Source organism: Micromesistius poutassou (assembly GCF_964030765.1).
Source record: "Micromesistius poutassou genome assembly, chromosome: 14".
Lineage (NCBI taxonomy): Eukaryota > Metazoa > Chordata > Actinopteri > Gadiformes > Gadidae > Micromesistius > Micromesistius poutassou.
In genome coordinates, this window is record NC_140284.1 from 19,003,955 (window position 1) to 19,024,570 (window position 20,616).

A 20,616-nucleotide genomic window follows, 5' to 3' on the forward strand; every position below is an offset into this window, starting at 1 on the left:
GGGCTACGCTGTGGCTGTGGTGGTGGCGTGGTCTGACCCGCTGTGATAGGAGGGTTTGACTGATGTGTATCTAGGTTGCTGCTGAAAGGCCCTGTTGTCCCGGGCGTTTTTGGCAGTCCACCCCAAGCCTGATACAGCAGCTGGACGGGCCGTGTTTACTCTCCCATCAAACCTCCAACAATCCGTTGACACAGTGGTGATCCCTGCGTCCGCCCTCAGGGGCTGTCTGGGGTCAGACACACAGGCCCAAACACGCACACACACACACACACACACTGACACAGACACGCACACACACACACACACACACACACTGACACTCACACACACACACACACACATACACACACACACACACTCACACTGACACACACACACACACACACACATACTCAAATGCATACACCCACAAACACACACACACACACACACACACACACACTCACACTCACACTCACACACACAAACACACACACACACATACTCAAACGCATACACCCACAAACACACACACACACACACACACACACACACACCCACAAACACACTCACATACTCACATGCATACACCCACAAACACATACAACCACACACGCATTCACACATACGTTCACTATACTGCAACATGCCTTTTTGCACAAATGAATAGGGTCAACATGTTTTCCGACTCTGATCAAGGAAACGGCTTGGGAAATGTATTTTGCATGCTTTCACATGAACTGTTTCTTTGGCGTCTGCACTCGGATATGAAGGCTGTTCATCAGATCTGTTTCCGGACCTTCAAGCTTGGCCGAGGTAGTGTGGGCGTCGTCTGTTTCTCTTCACCAGGGGATAAGAGGGTCAGGGGGCCAGGAGAGGCACACTAGAGTGCATGCGTTGTCATTGGGTTGATGATGATAGAGGATGATGGTGTTGGAAAAGGGAAGGGAAAAGGAAATGAAAAAATAACCTTTCCTCAAAGTTGACGATGAGCCAAACACACAATATGCATGTGCAGTTCACACACACCAAAGGCATGTTGGTTTCACACACAAATCGCAAAGGCAATTGCTGCAATTCTGCACATGGGGAGAAGCTGTGGTGGTGGTTGGAGGGGTATGAAAGAAGACCTTTTCAGGCTGAATGAATGGGGTTTGGAGTGGAGGAGAGAGGATAGGGGGAGGAAGACGAGGGCATGTGTTGTCGAGTGGGGGAATGGAAGACAAAAGACAGAACGAGTTACCAGGTGGGGTGGTAACAGAGTTTGAGACCCAGGTGAGCAACATGAGAGAACAGGTACCACAGATCTGCCAAAAACGAGCCAAACATCCACAAATTGCTCCTTGAATGGATGATGTTTGTTGTGATGAAGAGAGCAGATCCAGGACCAGGAGGTTGGCTCCTTATCTTCATCCTGCAGCCAGATGCCCAGAGGTCCTTCATCCGTCCACCACCTCTAAGCCTCGCACACGCTAATCAGCAAAGTTCATGACTCTGGACCACTCACTGGGACCCCCCGCCCCAAGACACCTGGAAAGGCCAGCTGCACTTTCTTTGATGTGTTTGTGAAGCAAGATCACAGCCATTACACAACGAGACCGCAGGAATAAGTCACCATCCATCACAAACTGCATGGCGAGGATGGAATTTCTTTGAAGCAGGGTGAACACAGGTGAATCTCATTTCCCTCTCGCCCTTAATTCAACATTTCAATTTGCGTCTTCGCTTTCGTCCCACGCACCAAGAAGTAATGAATTCCTTGGGATGCTAAATTATTGACGTGCTTATGATTAAACCTCTTTGTGTTCTTTTGCGGATCTGATGCGAGCCCCGGCATCCTTCACGGTGCGTTGTGGCAGTGACAGCAGGGGGGCCCAGGAGTTGTCCCTGTTTCTACCAGGGCATTAATCACTGTCACACCCCTTCTCTCTCGCGGTCTGCCTGAGACGGACCCGCCTGCCCCCGTTGAGAAACCAATTCTATCGTCATAGTTACGACCAGCAACTTGGCGGGGTCCACGAATTGCGGCCACTTGAGAATGAAAGCCGGGGTTCATGGGAGTAGTGCCGCCGTGGACATGCATATTGCTTTGTGTTTCTGAGTAGTGCTTTGATTAAAGCAAGAGAATTGAGTCTCTGTGCACCACAGGTTCTGTTACTGCAGGAGAAACACGTCCTCAAACAATACAATGGGACTGATATTTGTATCAAGGTTGTCTGAAAGATGTAAGAGTAGAGGGTTAAGGGTCAATATTTGAAGTATTTGCTAACGCATTCACCAGGGAAACAGAATGCGCTCCACTTTCAGCAGTGGAGAACTTTGGATTGCTGTCTCCACTTCAGTGGACAAACATCATGAATCAGGGAAAAAGCCACTAATCAAAACAAATCCAAAAAACGATGGCGGAATGATTAATTATGCACTGAGGCAACGTCAGTCTAACCTAAAACCTGACCATATTTTATATCCTGGTCCAAAATGATAGGCAATCAAATGCTGACACTAAAGCCAAACCAATTTCACTGAGAGAAGTTTGGCCTGCGGAATATGAAACAGGCCTATCCTCAATGCTCATCACGTTATCATCATGCCACAATTCAATGCCAGGCCTTGTCTGTTGACACATATATGGAACACTAGGAATAAATCTGAGGCTTTAAAGGATTGCTTTGGAATAAAACGAACACATAACTAAAGATATGCCCTGACTGTTTGTATTTCAAGCAAACAAATAAGAAAAGGATGCTTTTGAAAATCGAAACGTTTATTCATTTTGTATTTAATTTCCCCAGGAGATAGTGTGAACAGCGGGGCACATGACACATTACAGGGAACACGTCTCACAAGAACTGCAGCTCAATTCAACACAGAACCTCGCCGGTTATCTCTGCATCTCTCTCTCTCTGTGTGCTGCTTTGCTCCCCCGCTGCCTATACATCCCTCTGCAGGTTAAAGACAACCCACAGATCCCTTCCCCCCTCCCAGTCAACCCCTGACAAGAGGCCGACGTGTCCCGTAATGCTCAGGATTGGCACGCCATTAGGGCCCGCGGCCTCAGCGTCCAGACGTCTGGTTATCTAGGTACACGATGAGACAGCCAGTCAGAGATAACAAGAACCTGCGTAACAGTGAGGGGCCGGCCGGCTACTTAGCCGCTCATTGTTGACTATCTGCCCCGCGCCGTGAATGTACATCTGCATATCTGCCGATCGTGTGCGAACGTCTATATACAATCATGTACACCCATTTGAAAAAAGAAAAAGACAGTCACACAAATTATATGGTAGGCTGGCTGGGGTGTATTTTTTTTTCCTTTTTGGCAATCTGTCAAAGCAATTTCTGATCCACTCGTACTCCACTGTCAGCATGGAGGAGAGCTAATCATTGCAAAAGGTCACCTGTCCTCATCGAACTGTGTGGAATCACTACATCACTCACTGTGTCTTACGAGGTGGTGCTCTGCTTCCATATAAAACCATCCACCCCGACACAGCCACCGACCGCCTGATCCCCACACCGACGCACGCAGGTACGTATGCACGCACACACAGACACAGACACAGAGACTCTCTTAGGGCCAGCAGCCAGGGGCCAGGTGTCGTAGAGGCTAGTTCGCCAGTCATTTGACCGACCAGAATCAGCTCATCAAAGCAAGGCGCTGGAGAGCAACCAAGCCAGGCCATTAGATCATTCAGTGAACATCCCACGCTGCATCTGCCGCAACCTTCACTGCAGCCGGGGGAGGCTAGAGAGCCTCGGCCACAAACTATACAGTCGGCAAATAGTCTCTCGCTGCGTCGGAGAATCTCCCCATAAACACTGATGTGGCTAATGTAGAATCAACAGTTGGCTCTTTTCTTCCTGGTTATAGGCTTTCTAACTGGAAATACAAACAAGACAGAAACAATGGATAGACAAGCAATAGGAGCACTGGCAGGGGTTGCCTGGATGCGTCATGAGGCAGGATTTGTCTGAATGCCAGTGGGGGACCTTGCAGCATGGCTATTGATGTCCTTAAGTGGATGCAGGGGTTGAAAAGAGCCTCATTCCTGGAAGAGAGTTGTGCGAGGTTGGTTTTCAAAGTAACCTGAGGATCAATGAGAATCCTGTGCACACGGCCTGGATGAAGGGATAGAGACGGAAAGACTGACCAACCAACCAACAGACAGACTGAGAGAAAACCATGGGCAAAGACAGACAGACCGACGGAGAGAGATAAATAGATGGATAGACAGACAGACAGACCGAGTGACAGACAGACAGATAGATATTGGATACAAAGATGGCTTTACAAACACCCTGAGAGTGGGATATGATCCATAGGTTGAGAGGAGGAGAGGTGGACGGTGAGGGAGGGGGGGAGAGGATCTGGAACGGGGACAATGTTCCCCCTGTGCTCAGCAGTGGCTTCGACACCCATCTCCTCCTCAGCCCGTCCCTCCGGGTCTCGCTGAATAATACCTCCCCTTCCTTTCCTATGGCGCTGAGGGGGTGCGGGGTTTAGCCATGCATCGCCCGCGTCAATAGAAATAGTGTTCCTCCCTCCCAACAATAGCCAAATCAACTGTGAGAGCAGTCTCCCCCTCCTCCTCCTCCTCCTCCACTCGCCCTTCTTTTAATATGGTTTCTTTTTTTTCTGCAGCCCCTCCTTCAGGAGCTTTGCTGGAGGGAGCTGAAGAGAGAGAGAAGGATAGAGAGAGAGGGGGGGGGTAAGAGAGAGCGGGGGGAGAGAGAGAGAGAGGGAGACCGCATGCCTTCACGTCCGCTTCACACGTACACAAAAGGGAAGCTCAATCGCTCAGACATGCATGTATGCATACGTGCACGCCTGCGCCCACACACCCACGCACGCACGCACGCACGCACGCACGCACGCACGCACGCACGCACGCACGCACGCACGCACGCACGCACGCACACACACACACACACACACACACACACACACACACACATACACACAAAATCACACACAAAGACACGCTTGGCAAGCACACTTGCGCACATACACACACATACACACACACACACACACACACACACACACACACACACACACACACACTTACAACCTCCACCCCACACACAGACAGAGAGATATCAATACATCTCTATCGTTGAGTTTGAGAAATTCAACATAGTAGTTGCGGAAAACCTCAAGGAGAGAACACCACCTCGCCTTCAATCCTAACACAATCAATGTGTCCTGAGTGACCAGAGCAAGGAGCCCATGCACAGCTTATACACACACACTATACACATACACACATGCTTACGCTGATCGTCATTGGGCGGTGGCCGGTGGCCTGTTTGACTTTCACACAGAGCAGACTCCATTATTACAGGTAATGGAAACACTTGAGCTCCACGTCACTCCACAACCTATTCCTTCCACCTGACACATAATTGCATATTCGGTTTCCAGGCTTGGCCATTGTCCTCTTATTTTTTATAATGTCCATCCCTCATCCTCACACCGAGGTAATAACAGCGGAAGGAGGAGGAGGGGGGAACACACAAGGACAGCCGAGATAAGGCTCCAGACAAATTGAGGCTGTTGGGCCGTATCAAACATTAATTAGCGGCGGCCGCCGACGGTACAGGCTACGCCGCGCCGCGCCGCCGACTTCCTATCAGATTTCACAGCCGCGCGATTTATGCGGCGGGTTGCGTGGCTGGAGACCGGGTCACAGACAGACTGACAGACAGACGCGCGGTGTACGCGGGACCATGCCAAGAGCACTTTGGCGTGCAGTGCACAAAGGCGGTCGGTCACACCACACAGCTCCTGAGAGAGCGAACAACGTAACCCAGACACACATTCAGGAATTATTCATTTGCGGCTCCACTGGCTGGCCGGGCTTGGCTCCTACAGCTGCCACCTGACCCAGAAAACACAAAGAAAGATACGCCGCAGATAAGTCTACATTACAACCTCTGTTGACTGCCTTACACTGTTTACCACAATAGACTTGTGTATAGCATTAAATGGAGATTTGTTGGAAAGCCAAAGACAGGTTTAAGATCAAGTAACTTGTAAGGGGGGGACAGAGGACAGCTCATTGGTCAAGCTAGTTCAGCAGTTTTACTTTTGAAAAACCTTCCCCATTCTTTTTGCCTCAAGAACACTTCTTCTGCCAAATAAAGAATGAATAAAGTCTCAGATGTTTATGGGTTTATATGGGTCTGATTTAAGTGAGAGTGAATGGAAAATGTGTGTAATGGATCACCATGCAGGGGGCTATATAAACACATTCAGGTAACACAATGGTGAGACTTGTTGCGCTCCCTTTGAATCCAAACCACAGTATATCATTGAGGTATGAGCGGTGCCACTGCGAGTCAGTGTGCCTTAAGCTATTATTAAATCTGGCATTATATTAACTCAACGGAGATATATTCACTTGGGTCTGCGGTGTTTCTGAATAAAGAAAATACAAAAAATATATATATATATACACTAATGGCATCCTATTTCTCTCTCATTCTTTTCCACTGTATCTCCAACTAACTCTCTTCCTCGTTATCTTGCATTATTTCACTAGACATATTAAAAATGCATGTATACACATACACACAGACACACACACATACACACACACAAACACAAACACAAACACAGCTACACACACACACACACACACACACACACAGATACAAACACACATACACACTGCATTTCTTCTTTAAAGGCATGCCGATTGTTTTTCTGCGCTGACCTAATTACCATGTGAATCCTGCCCGCGACCACTTTAAAAGTGTAAATCTCTCTCCCTCACTGTCGCTCTCGCACGGCCCACAGCCCCAACAAAGCTGAGACCGAAAGCGAGGCGGGACCACGCTCCACTCGTTGTGCAGCACACAGCCATGCACTGCAGTCGGAGCGCACACTGCAACCACACAACGCCTCCCAGCACATGTTTGCCCCGTTTCCCCCCCCAGGTAGTAAAGGCCTTGCATGCACAACATGCTGTCGTGAGTGGTCTCTCGGACATGTGTCCGGATGAGACGGACAAAAAGGTTCCACGTGGCAGCGCTGACGGAACAGCGCTCGTGTCCGGGGATGGATTAGCCGAGTGGAAAGCTACAACTGCAGAATCCATGGGTTTTTCCGTCATTCAAGACAGCCTATATGCTGGTGGGCTTGCTGTCAGCAGCAGGGTGGCAGACGCTGGCCTTGACCTAAGGGTTCAACACACTGGTTCACCAACACTACTACTACACGTAATAACACACGTACACAGACCCACCCAGTCGGCCAAGGTGAACACCTGTCCAAGTCCCCCGGGATGCTGTACATCTGATGGGGGTAAAGTTCCCATTTCCACACTGTAGGCTCGGGTTCTGTGGGGATTAAACTTTCATGTCGGCTGTCTCACTCACATGATGCCACCGCAACCGAAATAATTCATACGGCGCATCGTTTCACCATGTGCATCATCGGAAAACTGTAAGGAAGCCGCCTTTACGTTTTTTCCACCACCTCCTTGTTCCTCATTTAATCCCATAATGTGAGTTATCACTTTGCCTTGACTTGGGAACACCCTGCACGTTGCCAAAGAACATGCATACTTTCTGACTCTGTGACAACCAGAGAGAGACAACAGAGGAACGGGGAGAGAGGCGAGATAAAAGAGAGGGGCACTTGGAGGGGGGTTGAAGGGTGGGAGGGGGGACTGAAGGAGACTCTTTTGCTATGAGATGATGTTTCAGTGATGATGATGGTCCTCCCCCCCCTGTAGGGACCTGTCAAGGGCCCTCATAAGTTCATCAAAGATGAAAACCGCATTTTCCATTTGAATGGATTGGCCCAGGAAACTACAACATCTTTTGGATAACAAAAGCGTTAATGGTGCATAAGACAAGCATTTAAGCAAAACAAAACCTATGTGTGAATGTATGAATATATGAATATTAGTGGACAAAGAGGGGTGGGGTTCTCATGATGAATGTTTTGACAATAACCTCACTAGTCTATATGGCAGTCCACACAGAAAGGATGAACAATATGGACGCAATATTGGTCAACTTCTAACTCAAGCCAAAGACACTTTCCTACCCAGTAAAAACATGTTTAAAGGTTTGACAACCAAATCATCAGTATCATTATAACCTACTGGTAAATGTTTCATATTTTTAGAGAAAGATGTGGAGCACAGTGGGGAATTTGGTGGAAAATACAAAAGTAATAAGGCTGAAATTTGTTTTGAAACTAATACAGAATAGCAACTTTTGATTGAAGGTCAAATGTGTGCAAAACAAAACCATGACTAAATGCTATAGGTCAAATCGGATTTGAAAATATTTTCAGTGAAAATGCCCTGGAGGGGAAAAGCTGTTGGCGAAGATAAATTGATAATTTGTTTTACTGAAAACACACTGACCATACTACTTTTAAATGTGGAAATCATTCAAACCAACTTCCCTCAAGGCAATATCACACCTCATTTGCTTGCTGTGCCATTCTGTTAACCAGTGTATATTTTATTCCAACAAGCCTACACACAGACATCATTGATCCAGTCATGATCATGATTTATCCTCAAAAACCGTATTTGGTTAAATTATTAATGGATGCAGCCATCGCTTTTGCTGAATCTATAATAGTATAGTCCCCGTTGGAGTGAAAGGTCATAAAGTAAAGGATAAATGATGCACAGCATCAATAGCACCTGCCACGGTGTTATTAAAGCGGATCCGCGCTGCACAATGCTGCCCTCTGTTGCTCCCTGGGAACATACTGTGGGAACGTTTCGTTCAAAACTTTTTTCTCACAATTAAATATTAAATTATTCGATTTAATTGGATTATTATCACTCTTACTTATTAGACGTGATTCTTCTTCGATATGTCTTTGTTCCTCAGTCCTGATTCCGATTGATAGATATAACATGAAGAGAAAAAAATACTCAAAATTAAGCTTTAAAATAATAAAATACTACTTTAGCACATGCATTGTGTTTTCGTTTCAAATCCACTAAAGAAGACATGAATCGTAAGGATGACAACACGAAGGCCTATGCGATAAGTCCGAAGAGTCGCGCGTCGTTCAGCGCGTGAAAGACAGATTCTTGATTTTAAACTAAACGCTTCGAGTCATTACGACAACGACTCGACTATTCTCGGCTCTACTTTGCTTATTAAAACACGTTAGGCCTACAGTAGACTCACAACCACAGGAAGGCTCTGGGGCTATTAAACACAATTAATGAAACCTCTCAGGCTGGACTCAAGAGCTCCATAGCCAACACCAGAGCTCGCAGCAAAATCATTGAACTACCCGAGCTAATGTGAAACCTTTTCTTTGGGGTTTGCACCCCAAACCCCTCTCCATCCTGCCATGGCACACAGGGTTTCAAATAAAAAAGCCTCACATCCAGTAAGTAAGTTTGAACCAGGGGTAATGTGGCCGGCTGGACAGCCCCTGCTATCCGCACATGCCTCTGATCCTGGGACGGAACGTGAGCAGAAAGTAAAGCTCGGTGGGCATAAAGGAGCTGGAAACTGCTCGGAATTATGCTCACTCTCATCTGGGGGAAATGACCAAAACACACCTCAAATAACCATAGAGGCAAAGGGGAATAAATACAACCAGCGGCACGTTATCACGGACTACACACAAAACAGTCTATTGTTTCCAGAACCGCAGAAGGAAAAGCCCGAGAAGACTTGAAATTTCCTATTTAGGCGGATAAATCCATTGCACCTTCTGATAAACCAGTGTCCAGGCTATTCTTTGTGCAATTCAAACATGCTCTCGAAATTATTATGCAAACACACAATAATCAGACCCGATAGACAACACCAATCCGTCTAAATGTAAGAGGATAACAGTTAAAAACCTGCTGGACAACATTCACAAGTCAAAGTCCCGTCGCTTTTGCCATAGCATGGTAACAACAATTCGCAATAAAAAAGTATTTTAATTTACCTTAAAGTATCTTCCTATTTCCAAATGAGCTGAAATACCAAAGGGGGGAAAAACGCACGCCTGCCCTCAGTTATCGACGTGCTGTCTTCAAAACAAAGTGTTGTATCCTGAGGAGCCGACGTCTCTCTCACAGCGACCTGCGGAGAACAACGCGCGCTGCTCGGCGCGAGGCGGGCGATACTACCAGGACGGTCGCAACGCGCCGGGATAGGGGTGCGCGGGGCAGTTACATTCGCTCACGAGGACGTGCACGAGGACGCCCCAGAGTGCAGCTGGGGGGGACTGGTCGGAATGGCCGTTCTTAACAAAAGAACATTAATTATGATTAATGGAGGAATGAGCAGGTGGACTAGTGGCGGTAATCTGTGTGTTTCTGCCGCTGCACGACGCCCCTGTTTCCTCGGTGTCTGGGATGCTGGGTACCATGGCATACCGACAGTTAAATACACTACTATGTTTTTTTTAATTATTATTATTTTATAAATAATACATTAGCGACCTAAAACAGCAAAAACAAACGCCACGAGTTTATTTAAGTGCGCTTTATGTTACGTGATACGACCCGTAAAACCATGGTTCATCCAGCCTATGTTGATGTTCAGTGCGTAGACCTGCGTGTTGCCTTCGAACACACGAAGTCGAAAGTCCTGAAGGAGCGACTTTAAAGAAAAACGTAGCGACCAATCAAAATCAGTGTAATAACAAAGCATTTACAAAGCGGGATTAAAAATACTATTCATATAAATAGTAGGCCTACATGTAAGGAAAACGATATAATACAGGACTACATTACTTAGAATATAAGAAATTGAATTCCACACGTTAGCTGGTCTCTTTTCTATGGAAATAAAACGTATCGACTCGGATGGACTACAACTCCTAAGAAGCTTTGCGCTCCTTCCACAGAGTACGGAGAAAGTGGACTGCGCACGCGTATCCAGACGTGGCAACGGCATCATGGCCTCTAGGAACCGCTACGGTAGTCCGGTGAGGGAGGCAAAAATGTTCATACTGGTATTGCTGGTGAGTCCAAATAACGCATTATGTCCATTGTGTGTGTGTGTAGAAATGTCGATCGTCTGACTTATTCGCTGTGTGGAGTGTTTCAGAGTCTGAAATACAAATTCACCCCGTCCGCCCAATTCACGCAGGAGGCAAAGTTGACAGCTTTTGGCCGTTCTAATGGAAAGACCAAACTTGGCCAATGCACTGATTAGATCAATGAATCATGCGTCCCAAATTGAATGCGTTGTCTAGCATGCGATGATCGTATTCACCGAGCTCCGACATTGGATTAATTGCATGCTTTTAGCTGCATTCTGCTAAATGCTCACATATGTGTACACAACAGAGGCAAAGGCTCCCTCCCGAATGAGCCATACATGGTTACATGGTACATGGTTACATGGTACATTCAGGAGAAATGGATGCGTCTGCATACCTTGGCCATGAGCACGTTGACGGTAGACTGGGATTTAGTAGTAGTTCGCTGTGTAATCTACCCAATAATAAATGGCACAGGGACCACTTACTTGATTACATACACTCACTGATGGAACATTTCGCCGAACTGTTGAAGCTCATCCAATGTGCTGTTTAAGTTTTGTGGACTGTAAAAAAGCTTGGTCACTGGTGGTGGGTGTAGGCTTCTCTAGTGTACGTGAACGTAGGCCTACCATTAAGAAGTACATGCTTTATGTCTTATGAAGATTATAAGCAACGTGCGATGCAGTCTAGCAATCATTTGTGCATGACATAGCCCAAACCGTTTTACACACAGGCATTAGTTTCACTGCTGCTGTGTGTCATTATTCCTGCTCTACATCCTGTTGAGGAAGGTAGGCAAACAGAGGTGTGGTGTTGGTCTTATTTCTCCTTCCCTCTTTTTTTCCTCTCTCAATGCCCTGTTCCATTTCCTAGTATCCCACCAGGGCCCCTGTAAACGTCAGGCGAGGGTGCTGATCCATTAGGCAGAGATGTACAGAGGGGGAGATAGTGGTCCAGAGAGGGGGGGTGAAGTCTTGATTTTCCCGGTTCTCGTCCACCGTCATTATTTCACCCTCATTATAAAAAAACAAGCAAAACTATCAAATAATATCTGGGTATCCACGCACACACACACTCACTCACTCACTCACTCACACACATCGGCACTCACACAATGAACGATGTTAACAACGATGAATGGCTCATTAGTCGGAAATGGAAAAATGCTTGACAAACAGTAACATCACTAATGCTGATTCAGTGCTACCTAGACAATCCTCAACCTGGCTGCCATTTTTTAAGCAAATTTCGTCACAGCAGATGGAGGCTATGGGCGAGCGAGCTAGACACCCTGTGCTTTTCGGCAAGCATCGGGTTGAGAGAAGGAAATATGATGTATCTGTGTACCTCTTTGTCTATTGGTTTTGTGCTTCCAATGTGATGTCATTTCCTAAAACACAACTATAGCCGGGCTATGGGTTCATTGATTGCAATAGACAGCAGAAAACGTTATTTTCTCGTTATGACACCTGGACTTTTGCATGTGGCGGTTAACATTTACTTGGTTTCGTTTGTGGTTTGACTGTAAAACGGAGCTCAGGCCACTTGCACGTTTGACATTTAACAAGTAACATTTAAACATTTAAATCGGAACATTCTGCGTACAGTGCCACAACCGAGGGAGGGGGTAAAGGCTAAGAGCTTCTGTGTCTGAGCCTTTAGGCAGGAGCAGACTGTTGACTGATGGCTGAAGCAGTCAGGCAATGTCTGCCTACTGCTGTGGAGGGTCTTAAGTATGAACAATTTTATAACGTCCTAAGTGTCTCATTTTCTGCCGGTTTTCATAAATCAATTGCAAGCCTTCTGCGTGCTTGCGTGCACAAGAGACCTTTTACTTCACTTATCTTTCACCTGAGATTGCTGGCTGTCATTTATATTTCCTTAGAACCAGATTGGTTATTATTTTAGCTTATACTCATGATAATGTATGTGACTGAATCCTTAATACTTCTGCCAAACAACACGTTTATGTGTAAAGGATGATGGTACAAAAATATGATGCTGTAATTTGTACAGTGAGAGCTCAATATAATGTAAGTGAAGAAACCACATGCAAATAGATGAAACGCAACCAAATAAGGATAACATTTTTCATCAATTTGACAACGCATTTCGAAAACCTATGCAAATTCTGAAAATGAATTGCAAAAATGCACCGGGATTACCGACCGATAACAGAAGTGCTTCCAGAGGGCACTAGAGTGATGAACACGTATGGGCAGAGAAATAACATGTGAATCATGCCATCACAATGTTTGAATAAACCACACTCCCAACACCACCGACAGACAGCCGACTTAAATGATGTAATCTCAAAGCGTGGCAGCCTCCAGAAGCCTGTCCAGTTGTGTTCATCACTTTTAAGTGTCCTGGGAAACAGTTCCATTGTTGTTTGGTATTTAAAAAAGACAAACATACAGAGTGGCAGATTAGTGCACAAATTGATGTTTTCTTAAATGGCTTGTTCTTTGGCCATTAGCGTCTTCTTAGGTTGTAGTGGTTCGTTGTCATATTGAAGATGTTTTCTTCATTTGCTTGGGTTTTGTCTATTTGCATGTGTTTTCTTAAGTTGCAGTTAGGTTGAGCAGTCAAGTTAGGAGAGCAGGCCAATGTATTTCACTTTGGAATGCAGTAAATGTTGTAGTTCCTTGGCACGTTCAATAATTGCAATGTAAGTACCATTTTCCTGGGTCATTGTTGTTATATGAATATGACTACAAATTGTCCAATTGTGTTAAGACCCTACAACACAAACGCAATATAATCTGCATACCCCCCATGAAAGTGCGTAAGATGTCTGGTGCAATGAAACCTTTGGAATCAGGTTTTGTAGGTATTGGCTGCTTGTCAGCACGAAGGCAGGCACACGCTGTTAGGCACATTCAAGTTATCCACGTTATGTCATCATATCCAAAACCATCTCAAGATATTGACGAATACGTTTCTATTTTAATCTTATTTGCATTAACTTTTTCTATTCACACTCAAGATGTTTGTTGCAGTCAGTCTTACCACACTGTATGTGTGTTATAATACAATCTGTATTATTAAGTATATAAAAAAGCCAACCACATGTTACAACCTTGAGATGGTCTGAGGTGAAATAGTTTATTAATAATTATATTTTAATAATTGTTCTTTTCTTTCTTATTTGTGCCCAAGAGTGCTTGCTTGAGTGGTAGAATTTATAATGGCATCAAGTCACTCCCCAGGTCATCCAAACCTACCCAGCGTCATTATCCACTACGGGAGCTCGTAGTTAGCACTGCTTCAGCCTATCACATCGAAGAGGGGAGAACGGGAGAGACTCGTGTCATCTTATTCATCCCGCAGTGCCATAAATATTCAGATTGACTTTTCCCACTGAAATTACGTTAGTGCGTGTCTGCTATATCCTACGTGTTCCTCTCCTGCCCTGCTTCAAAAAGAAACCCTCAAAGCCAGGGCTGGATGTCCTTCCATCCCACTGCCGCCTACTGAAGCTTGTTTCATCTGGCAGCCGTATGATTGAGCCAAACCTTGAAATACCGTTTTGAACCCCTCTAAAGCCACACAGTAAGGTGTGCAGAGTACCCCTCATTGTCACAATTAAATGTATTCGGACACGCATTCACAGAATGTAGATGGGAGAAATTAATAATTGGACATTGGGATTTTTTTTTCACCTGTATCTTTGCCCTTTCACTTTTAGTATCTACTTTTGCCAAAGTAGATACTGCCATAGTTTTTCTTGACCTTTTTTTTTTTTTTACCTTCATGTTAATTAAAAATGTCCCCAATGAGCAAGAGGCAGTATCTTTATATTCCAGTCACACACACACACACACACACACACACACACACACACACACACACACACACACACACACACACACACACACACACACTCAGAGGGACACCCTGTGGGAAATTGGAAATGAGAAAATAAGCCCGACAGGTGCACATATTCATTCCAGGTGACATCACTCATCGTCCGCCAATGAACAGTGCTGTGTGTCTAATTCAGATCTCTGTGGGAGACTGAGATGTAGAGGGAGATCCTTCTTTACTTTATACACCTTGACTGTGACTCCAGCATATGTTACACAGATCCCCCATGGTAAGAGATTGGTCAAATCACGTAATGTCCCCAAAAGTGAATTCATTTCAGATCCATACTGTGGTGGAAATTCCGAAACCAAGTCAATCACAACTGTCTAAACTGGGCAGAATAAAGAGTTACCCCAAGTTCCGAAATTATAACAATTATGGTCATATATTTGGGTAATAACGGTACAGTAACATACAAACAATGATACAACAAACTAAGAATACTCCATACAACAAAAAAACAATGATCCAAGGACTCCCTAAAATGGGAGTCCTCCCTGCGTCTCTCCAAGAGCTCCGCAAGGAGAAGTCCTCAGCATGGGAATCAACGAGCCGAAGTCCGAAGCATTGGCTAAAAGAGTTCTTATAGTTCTTATACACTTCTGTCAGGATTCTGAGAGCGGCTGTCCCCCCATAAAACTAAAGCGTTTGTTAACCAGATGATTGATCCTCCTCAAGGTGTCATAAAGAGGGATTTGCGGCTGGGCCCTATCAGTTGGAACCCTGGCTTCTCCAATCTTCCCCCCGGGGGGGGGGGGGGGGTCAGGAAAACAGCCTTTGAACACATCCCCCGGAAGGGGTTCACTGAACAAAGGCACATTCCAACAAATACAGAGACATACAATCTGATCGTTCTCATTACACATGCAACCAAAAGAAAAGTGAACGTGTCCTTGAGTACTGTACATGTGGGTACAAAACCTAGAAGGACGCAAGGGTTAAACGTTGCAATTCACCCCAAATTGTGCAAAAAACAATCCATGTGAATCCAATTGACGAGCTGAGATTGTTATTGGATTCTCTTGCGGTGTCTAAATTGCAGGAAGGTAGGCTGGGCTGCAAGTGCGATTTGGCCCCTATTACTTTCAAATTAACTGAGCTGAATGGAAGTGTTGTTAGTTGTGGCCTGCAGCTCTGCCTCAACTCACTTCTCTGCATTTCTCAATTACGACTGGTGCTACAACATTCCTTAACCAATGCAACGTGGTTGCCAGCAGTACTATTGAAATTATATTCCTAAAATCAAAACGTGTTCCCTCTCCATAACTAGGCCAAGTGTTTGAGTAGAGCTTTTATATGCGCCAACATTCGTAAACAACTCCCTGAGACGGTGCACTGATGGGAACCTATTTGCGAACGTGGATGTAGACAAGTACCCATTCCATACCTGTGCCACGCCGTTGATGCCTCGGTGTGTTATGGTTCTGCCAGGTGTGGCTGGCGTCAGTGCTGGAGGCGGTGAAGGTGTCCCCTCTGATCGAGAAGGTCAGCGATCACAAAGACTTCAAGAAGCTTCTGAGGACCAGGACCAACGTTCTTGTGCTCTACACCAAGACAGGTGAGATGTTCATTCATTGTCTCATTGGCTTGGTGGAAAGGGGACGCTGTTTTTAACCCTAGTAATGTCATTTACAAAAAAAGTCACGCTCATTGTGATATAGCAATGTTGTATATATCAAAATCACAAACCTAAAGGTGCACTAATCTGCCACTCTATATGTTTGTCTTTAATGTATTCGTGTTTCCTCATCAGTTGATGTTAAGTGATTCTATTCAGGTAGCCTCTATGTTAATCGACCGGTTGCGTTGGACGATGTTCAAACTACAACGCAAACCACTGTAGTCAACTAGCAGAACACAAACCACATTAAAACCCGGTCAGATGGACTTGCAAAACAGCATTTCCTTAGGGCCATTAGGGAAATGACCCTCTTCAACCACCACCACCACCGCTGCATTTAATTTCCATTTTTCATCAAGCTTGAGCGAGGATGCGAGGATGTGCCCTAACTGAATGCATTCTTCATTTTGTCCGACTGTATTTCTCTGGTAAGCAGCCCCCCGACTCCACAACCAGGTTTATTAGTTTTATTATTCATGGCCCACGCTAGCCCGCGTAAGGTCATTGGATGAGGCCTTGCCACGCTGAATGGTGGGCGCTATCGATCGCTGGCTAGCAGCGCCGTGCTCTGTAGCGCCCCTTCTCCAGCAACAGCCAGACTCCCTCGGACGCCTTTCTTCCTTTGCCACACTAGTACTGCTTCTCTGCACGCCCCTCATCCTGCTCTTCCCTTCCAGCATCTGTTATAATACCCAATAAGCCAGTCAGCCAATTAGCAGGCAATCGGGGGGGGGGGGGTGGAAATCAGACGGTTTGGCACATTGTCTACCAAGTCAGTCAGAAATCCCAGTTGCAGTCCTCTTTGGTCGGTGGTCGTTGATCACCAATGATCACCCCATAAGAAAAGAAAAGGTTGTTTTAGATGTCCAAAAACTATACCCTGCCGCCTCATATACGGCCCTAAAGAGAGAGAGAGCTGGCTGATGTTTTTACGTCCAACTGGGTGTGCGCCGGGAGCTTGAGGGGTTCTGGCATTGTCTCCAATCTTAATATAACCTCGGTCAGAGGAACGCTTCTCTCTCTATACATTCAGCATTAGTGTGGGAGGAGGCGTAAAAAATATATAATAAATAGTTTAACACAAGGACTCAGATATTGCATTTATGTTTATTCTCCTCACAGGACTGCTCAGGTTTGTTTTGCCGTAGCCCTCAGAATCATTGCTGCAGTGATATGATGTTCTTGTTCTTATGTTCTTGCTGTGGGTATGTTTTGCTGTTTCTAATATACAGTTGTGTGATGATGCTATATTCCCCCAAAGCAGGCGGATTCTAAGTGCTTTTGGCACGGCGAGCTCCGTTATGTTTGTACTCAGGTTTATATTACAGTGTGCTCAGCACCGCTCCTACGGCACTCTGTCTGCCGATGTGTTTTCTATCACTTGTTGTATTTCATAGCGTAGACTAGAGACTATACCACGGCTATCACCAGTAAAAGCCGGTCGGAGGATCAATACATCATCAACAAGTCTTTGTGTTCAGCTCGCCGTCAAATTGCTTCCACCAAAACCTGTCCCCCCCCCAGGCCGCGTCTCGCAAGTCCGAAGCGGCTCACTGTTACCACGTCCGTCCTGTTGACCAAATTAGAGCGCCGACAGTGTAACCCAATCACCCCCACCCAGCCGCCCACCCGTCACCACCACCACTTCTCTCCCGCCTGCCTTTTTTCTGCCCACACCCCCGGGGACCTGCGGCCCGGGGTTGTCGTCGGCCAGCGGGTGGATCGCGGGTCTCTGTGACGGTGGGGCGGCCCTGACTACAGTGGGTCCTGTGTGCGCGCAGGTTCGTCGGGGGACCCCCAGCTCAAGCTGCTGTCAGACGTGGCGCAGGCGGTGAAGGGCCAGGGGACCATCGCCTGGGTCAACTGCGGGTAAGTGAGACGGTGGTGATGATGTTTTTTTTGTTGGGAAAAGGGTTTGCGCCTTCAGTCTGTAGCTTCTCCCCCAGCGTGGCCCGCGGGGACCTGGTAATCGCTGCCATGGTAACACCGGCCGATATCCACCGGTGATTTAAAGTCACAGCCGTTAAGTGATCGCTCCTTCCTCTCCCCGATTTTGATAAATGGGGTTTTCACATTGCTTATTTGCGCAGGCACGCAAACCTATTCTCATGACAAATGAAGCTGTCATAGTGTTGTCCTGTATCCTGGTTGAATGATTGTTTATTTCTCTGCCTGGTTGTATTTCAATCTCTGCCTGCCCTGGCAGCCCAAGTGAACACTGATCATCCACATGAGGCGCGTGATGGCCGTCTCCCTTACAGTCCAGTCCCCTGGCACCGTGTACAGTGGTTGTGTGTCAGACCATGTCTGCCTGGAGCAAAACTGTTCCCCAAAAATGCAGGTTCCTATTAGACAGACACGTGACAAACTCCCACCCTACGCACACAGAATTAATTAACACAGGCGACAAAGTACTTTGTCGCCTCACTCCCAAGTGATCCCATGTTGACTGGTTGTTTACCCCACCTGACAGGCCGTCATGGTGCTGTCAGTGCCACTTTCATTTTAAGACCAAAAAATGTGTTTATTGTGTATGTATGTACTGCATACCTGTCAGCCAAACCAACCTCCTCTGACACTGACACCCTGTCTCCCCGTTCTCTACTCGCGGATCATCCATGGACTTTCTTTCACGCTCCCCATGGGACGACTTTAAAATACACCCTCAGAACAGGTTAGTTAACAGGTTAGTTAAAGGCTGCCTTGGACTGTTCCGGTCCTTTGTGTCTGGTCCTGTGCACATTGGAGCAGAGTTTGGGGTTGGAACCTAGCTGAGTGGGTTTCCAGACTTTTTCAGTGTATTTGTCAGATGAAACCCTTGTGTTTGACAATGGGGGGGCATGTCGCCATAGGAGACCAGATTATGTCTTGAAGCACGTCACCGTTGGGTCCCTCGCCATGATCTCACAGAGAAGAGGTCCAACACATGGCTCCGGCTACAGGCTCTGCGGGACGCCGGGTGGGAGAGAGGGAGAGGGGCAGGGTAGAAGTGTGCAGAATTGGACGCTATGCCAAAAGCGAGTTGATACTCTCTTTGAACGGGCTTGGACCTGGAGTGCTGGCCAAGACAAGTCACCCTCCACTGGACAGAAGCCTACAGGTTTACTTTTTCGTAGATGAGCAACTTTGAAATGAAGGAATAGGAAAAGAATGAATTACGTCTAACTTTTGCACATGGTCACAGTTGACTGGGGGTGATTAAATACAACTGAAACCCAACTGGTTTCAAGCCTACTTGATAGTAAAGCAGTAACACGCTCTTTTCTTTCTCAGCCTTACAATCCTGTCAATAATCTTTTAAGAGGTGTAGCACTGAGAATGGAGAATCCCTATACATATAAATGCATTTTTAAGATAAACCATAAAAACAATGAACCATAACAACAAAATAAACCAATGAAACAAAAAGGATGTCTGTATTTCATGAGGGGCATTTTCAACTGTTGGAGCAGTGCTGCGACCGCTCCATCCCTCCCTCTCTTTATCTCCCTCTCTGGACGCTTGGTGCTTGGTCCCCTATCGCCGCCCAGCAGGTGGGACAACACTGACTTGGCCGCGTGCCTCCGGTTGAATCACCTTCACAACCAACCTCCCATCTCTTTCCTCACCTCTTCTCTCTTGCTGTGTCTCTTCGCTTCTTTTTCATGTTTTTTTTTCTTGAACTTCTCCCTCTACCCACCTCGCACATCCCCCGCCCTCCGTCTGTGAGCACGGACCCCCTGCCGAGGCCACGGTGAGGCTGACTCACCCTGTGATGTCAGCCCTCCTCTTGGGACAAACGATCCATTAAAGCCCCACAATGGAGGAGATGCAGGGAATCCACCGGTTGACTGGCGGCGGGGGGGGGGCTCTCGTACCTGGAATAGAAATGATTAGCCCTGCAGTCAGAGGCCCAGTCGCTGAGGGAGTCGTGCTACTCTCTTTTGTTTTAGAAGCTGCTCAGCGGTTGGTCAGGGAATAGTTATGGCTTTCATTGTTAATGGTGTGCGTCATCAAACCCTAGTCTGTCCCGCCCGGTGAGTCAGTGGCTGACCGGTGAGTGACTTATGCCTGATGCCACCCACCACCGCCTCGCTGTTACTGAACAGAGGATTGATTAGGAGCAGCTCAGCTCTTTGTTTGCTGCCAAACCCCTGACCTTGGGTGAAGAGTGTTCTCACCCCAAAAG

At 46.5% G+C, this 20,616-nt stretch overlaps 1 protein-coding gene across 1 annotated transcript in view; it reads left to right on the plus strand.

Annotated features, from left to right (window-relative positions):
• Positions 1 to 10,837: 10,837 nt before the first annotated feature.
• Positions 10,838 to 20,616, plus strand: part of pdia5 (protein disulfide isomerase family A, member 5) — a 38,290-nt gene continuing 28,511 nt past the window's right edge. Inside the window, exons 1-3 of the mRNA XM_084478448.1 lie at positions 10,838 to 10,933; positions 16,259 to 16,385; positions 18,230 to 18,317. Coding sequence (XP_084334574.1) covers positions 10,868 to 10,933; positions 16,259 to 16,385; positions 18,230 to 18,317 — 281 coding nt within the window. The 5' untranslated portion in view covers positions 10,838 to 10,867. The remainder of the gene's footprint in view (positions 10,934 to 16,258; positions 16,386 to 18,229; positions 18,318 to 20,616) is intronic.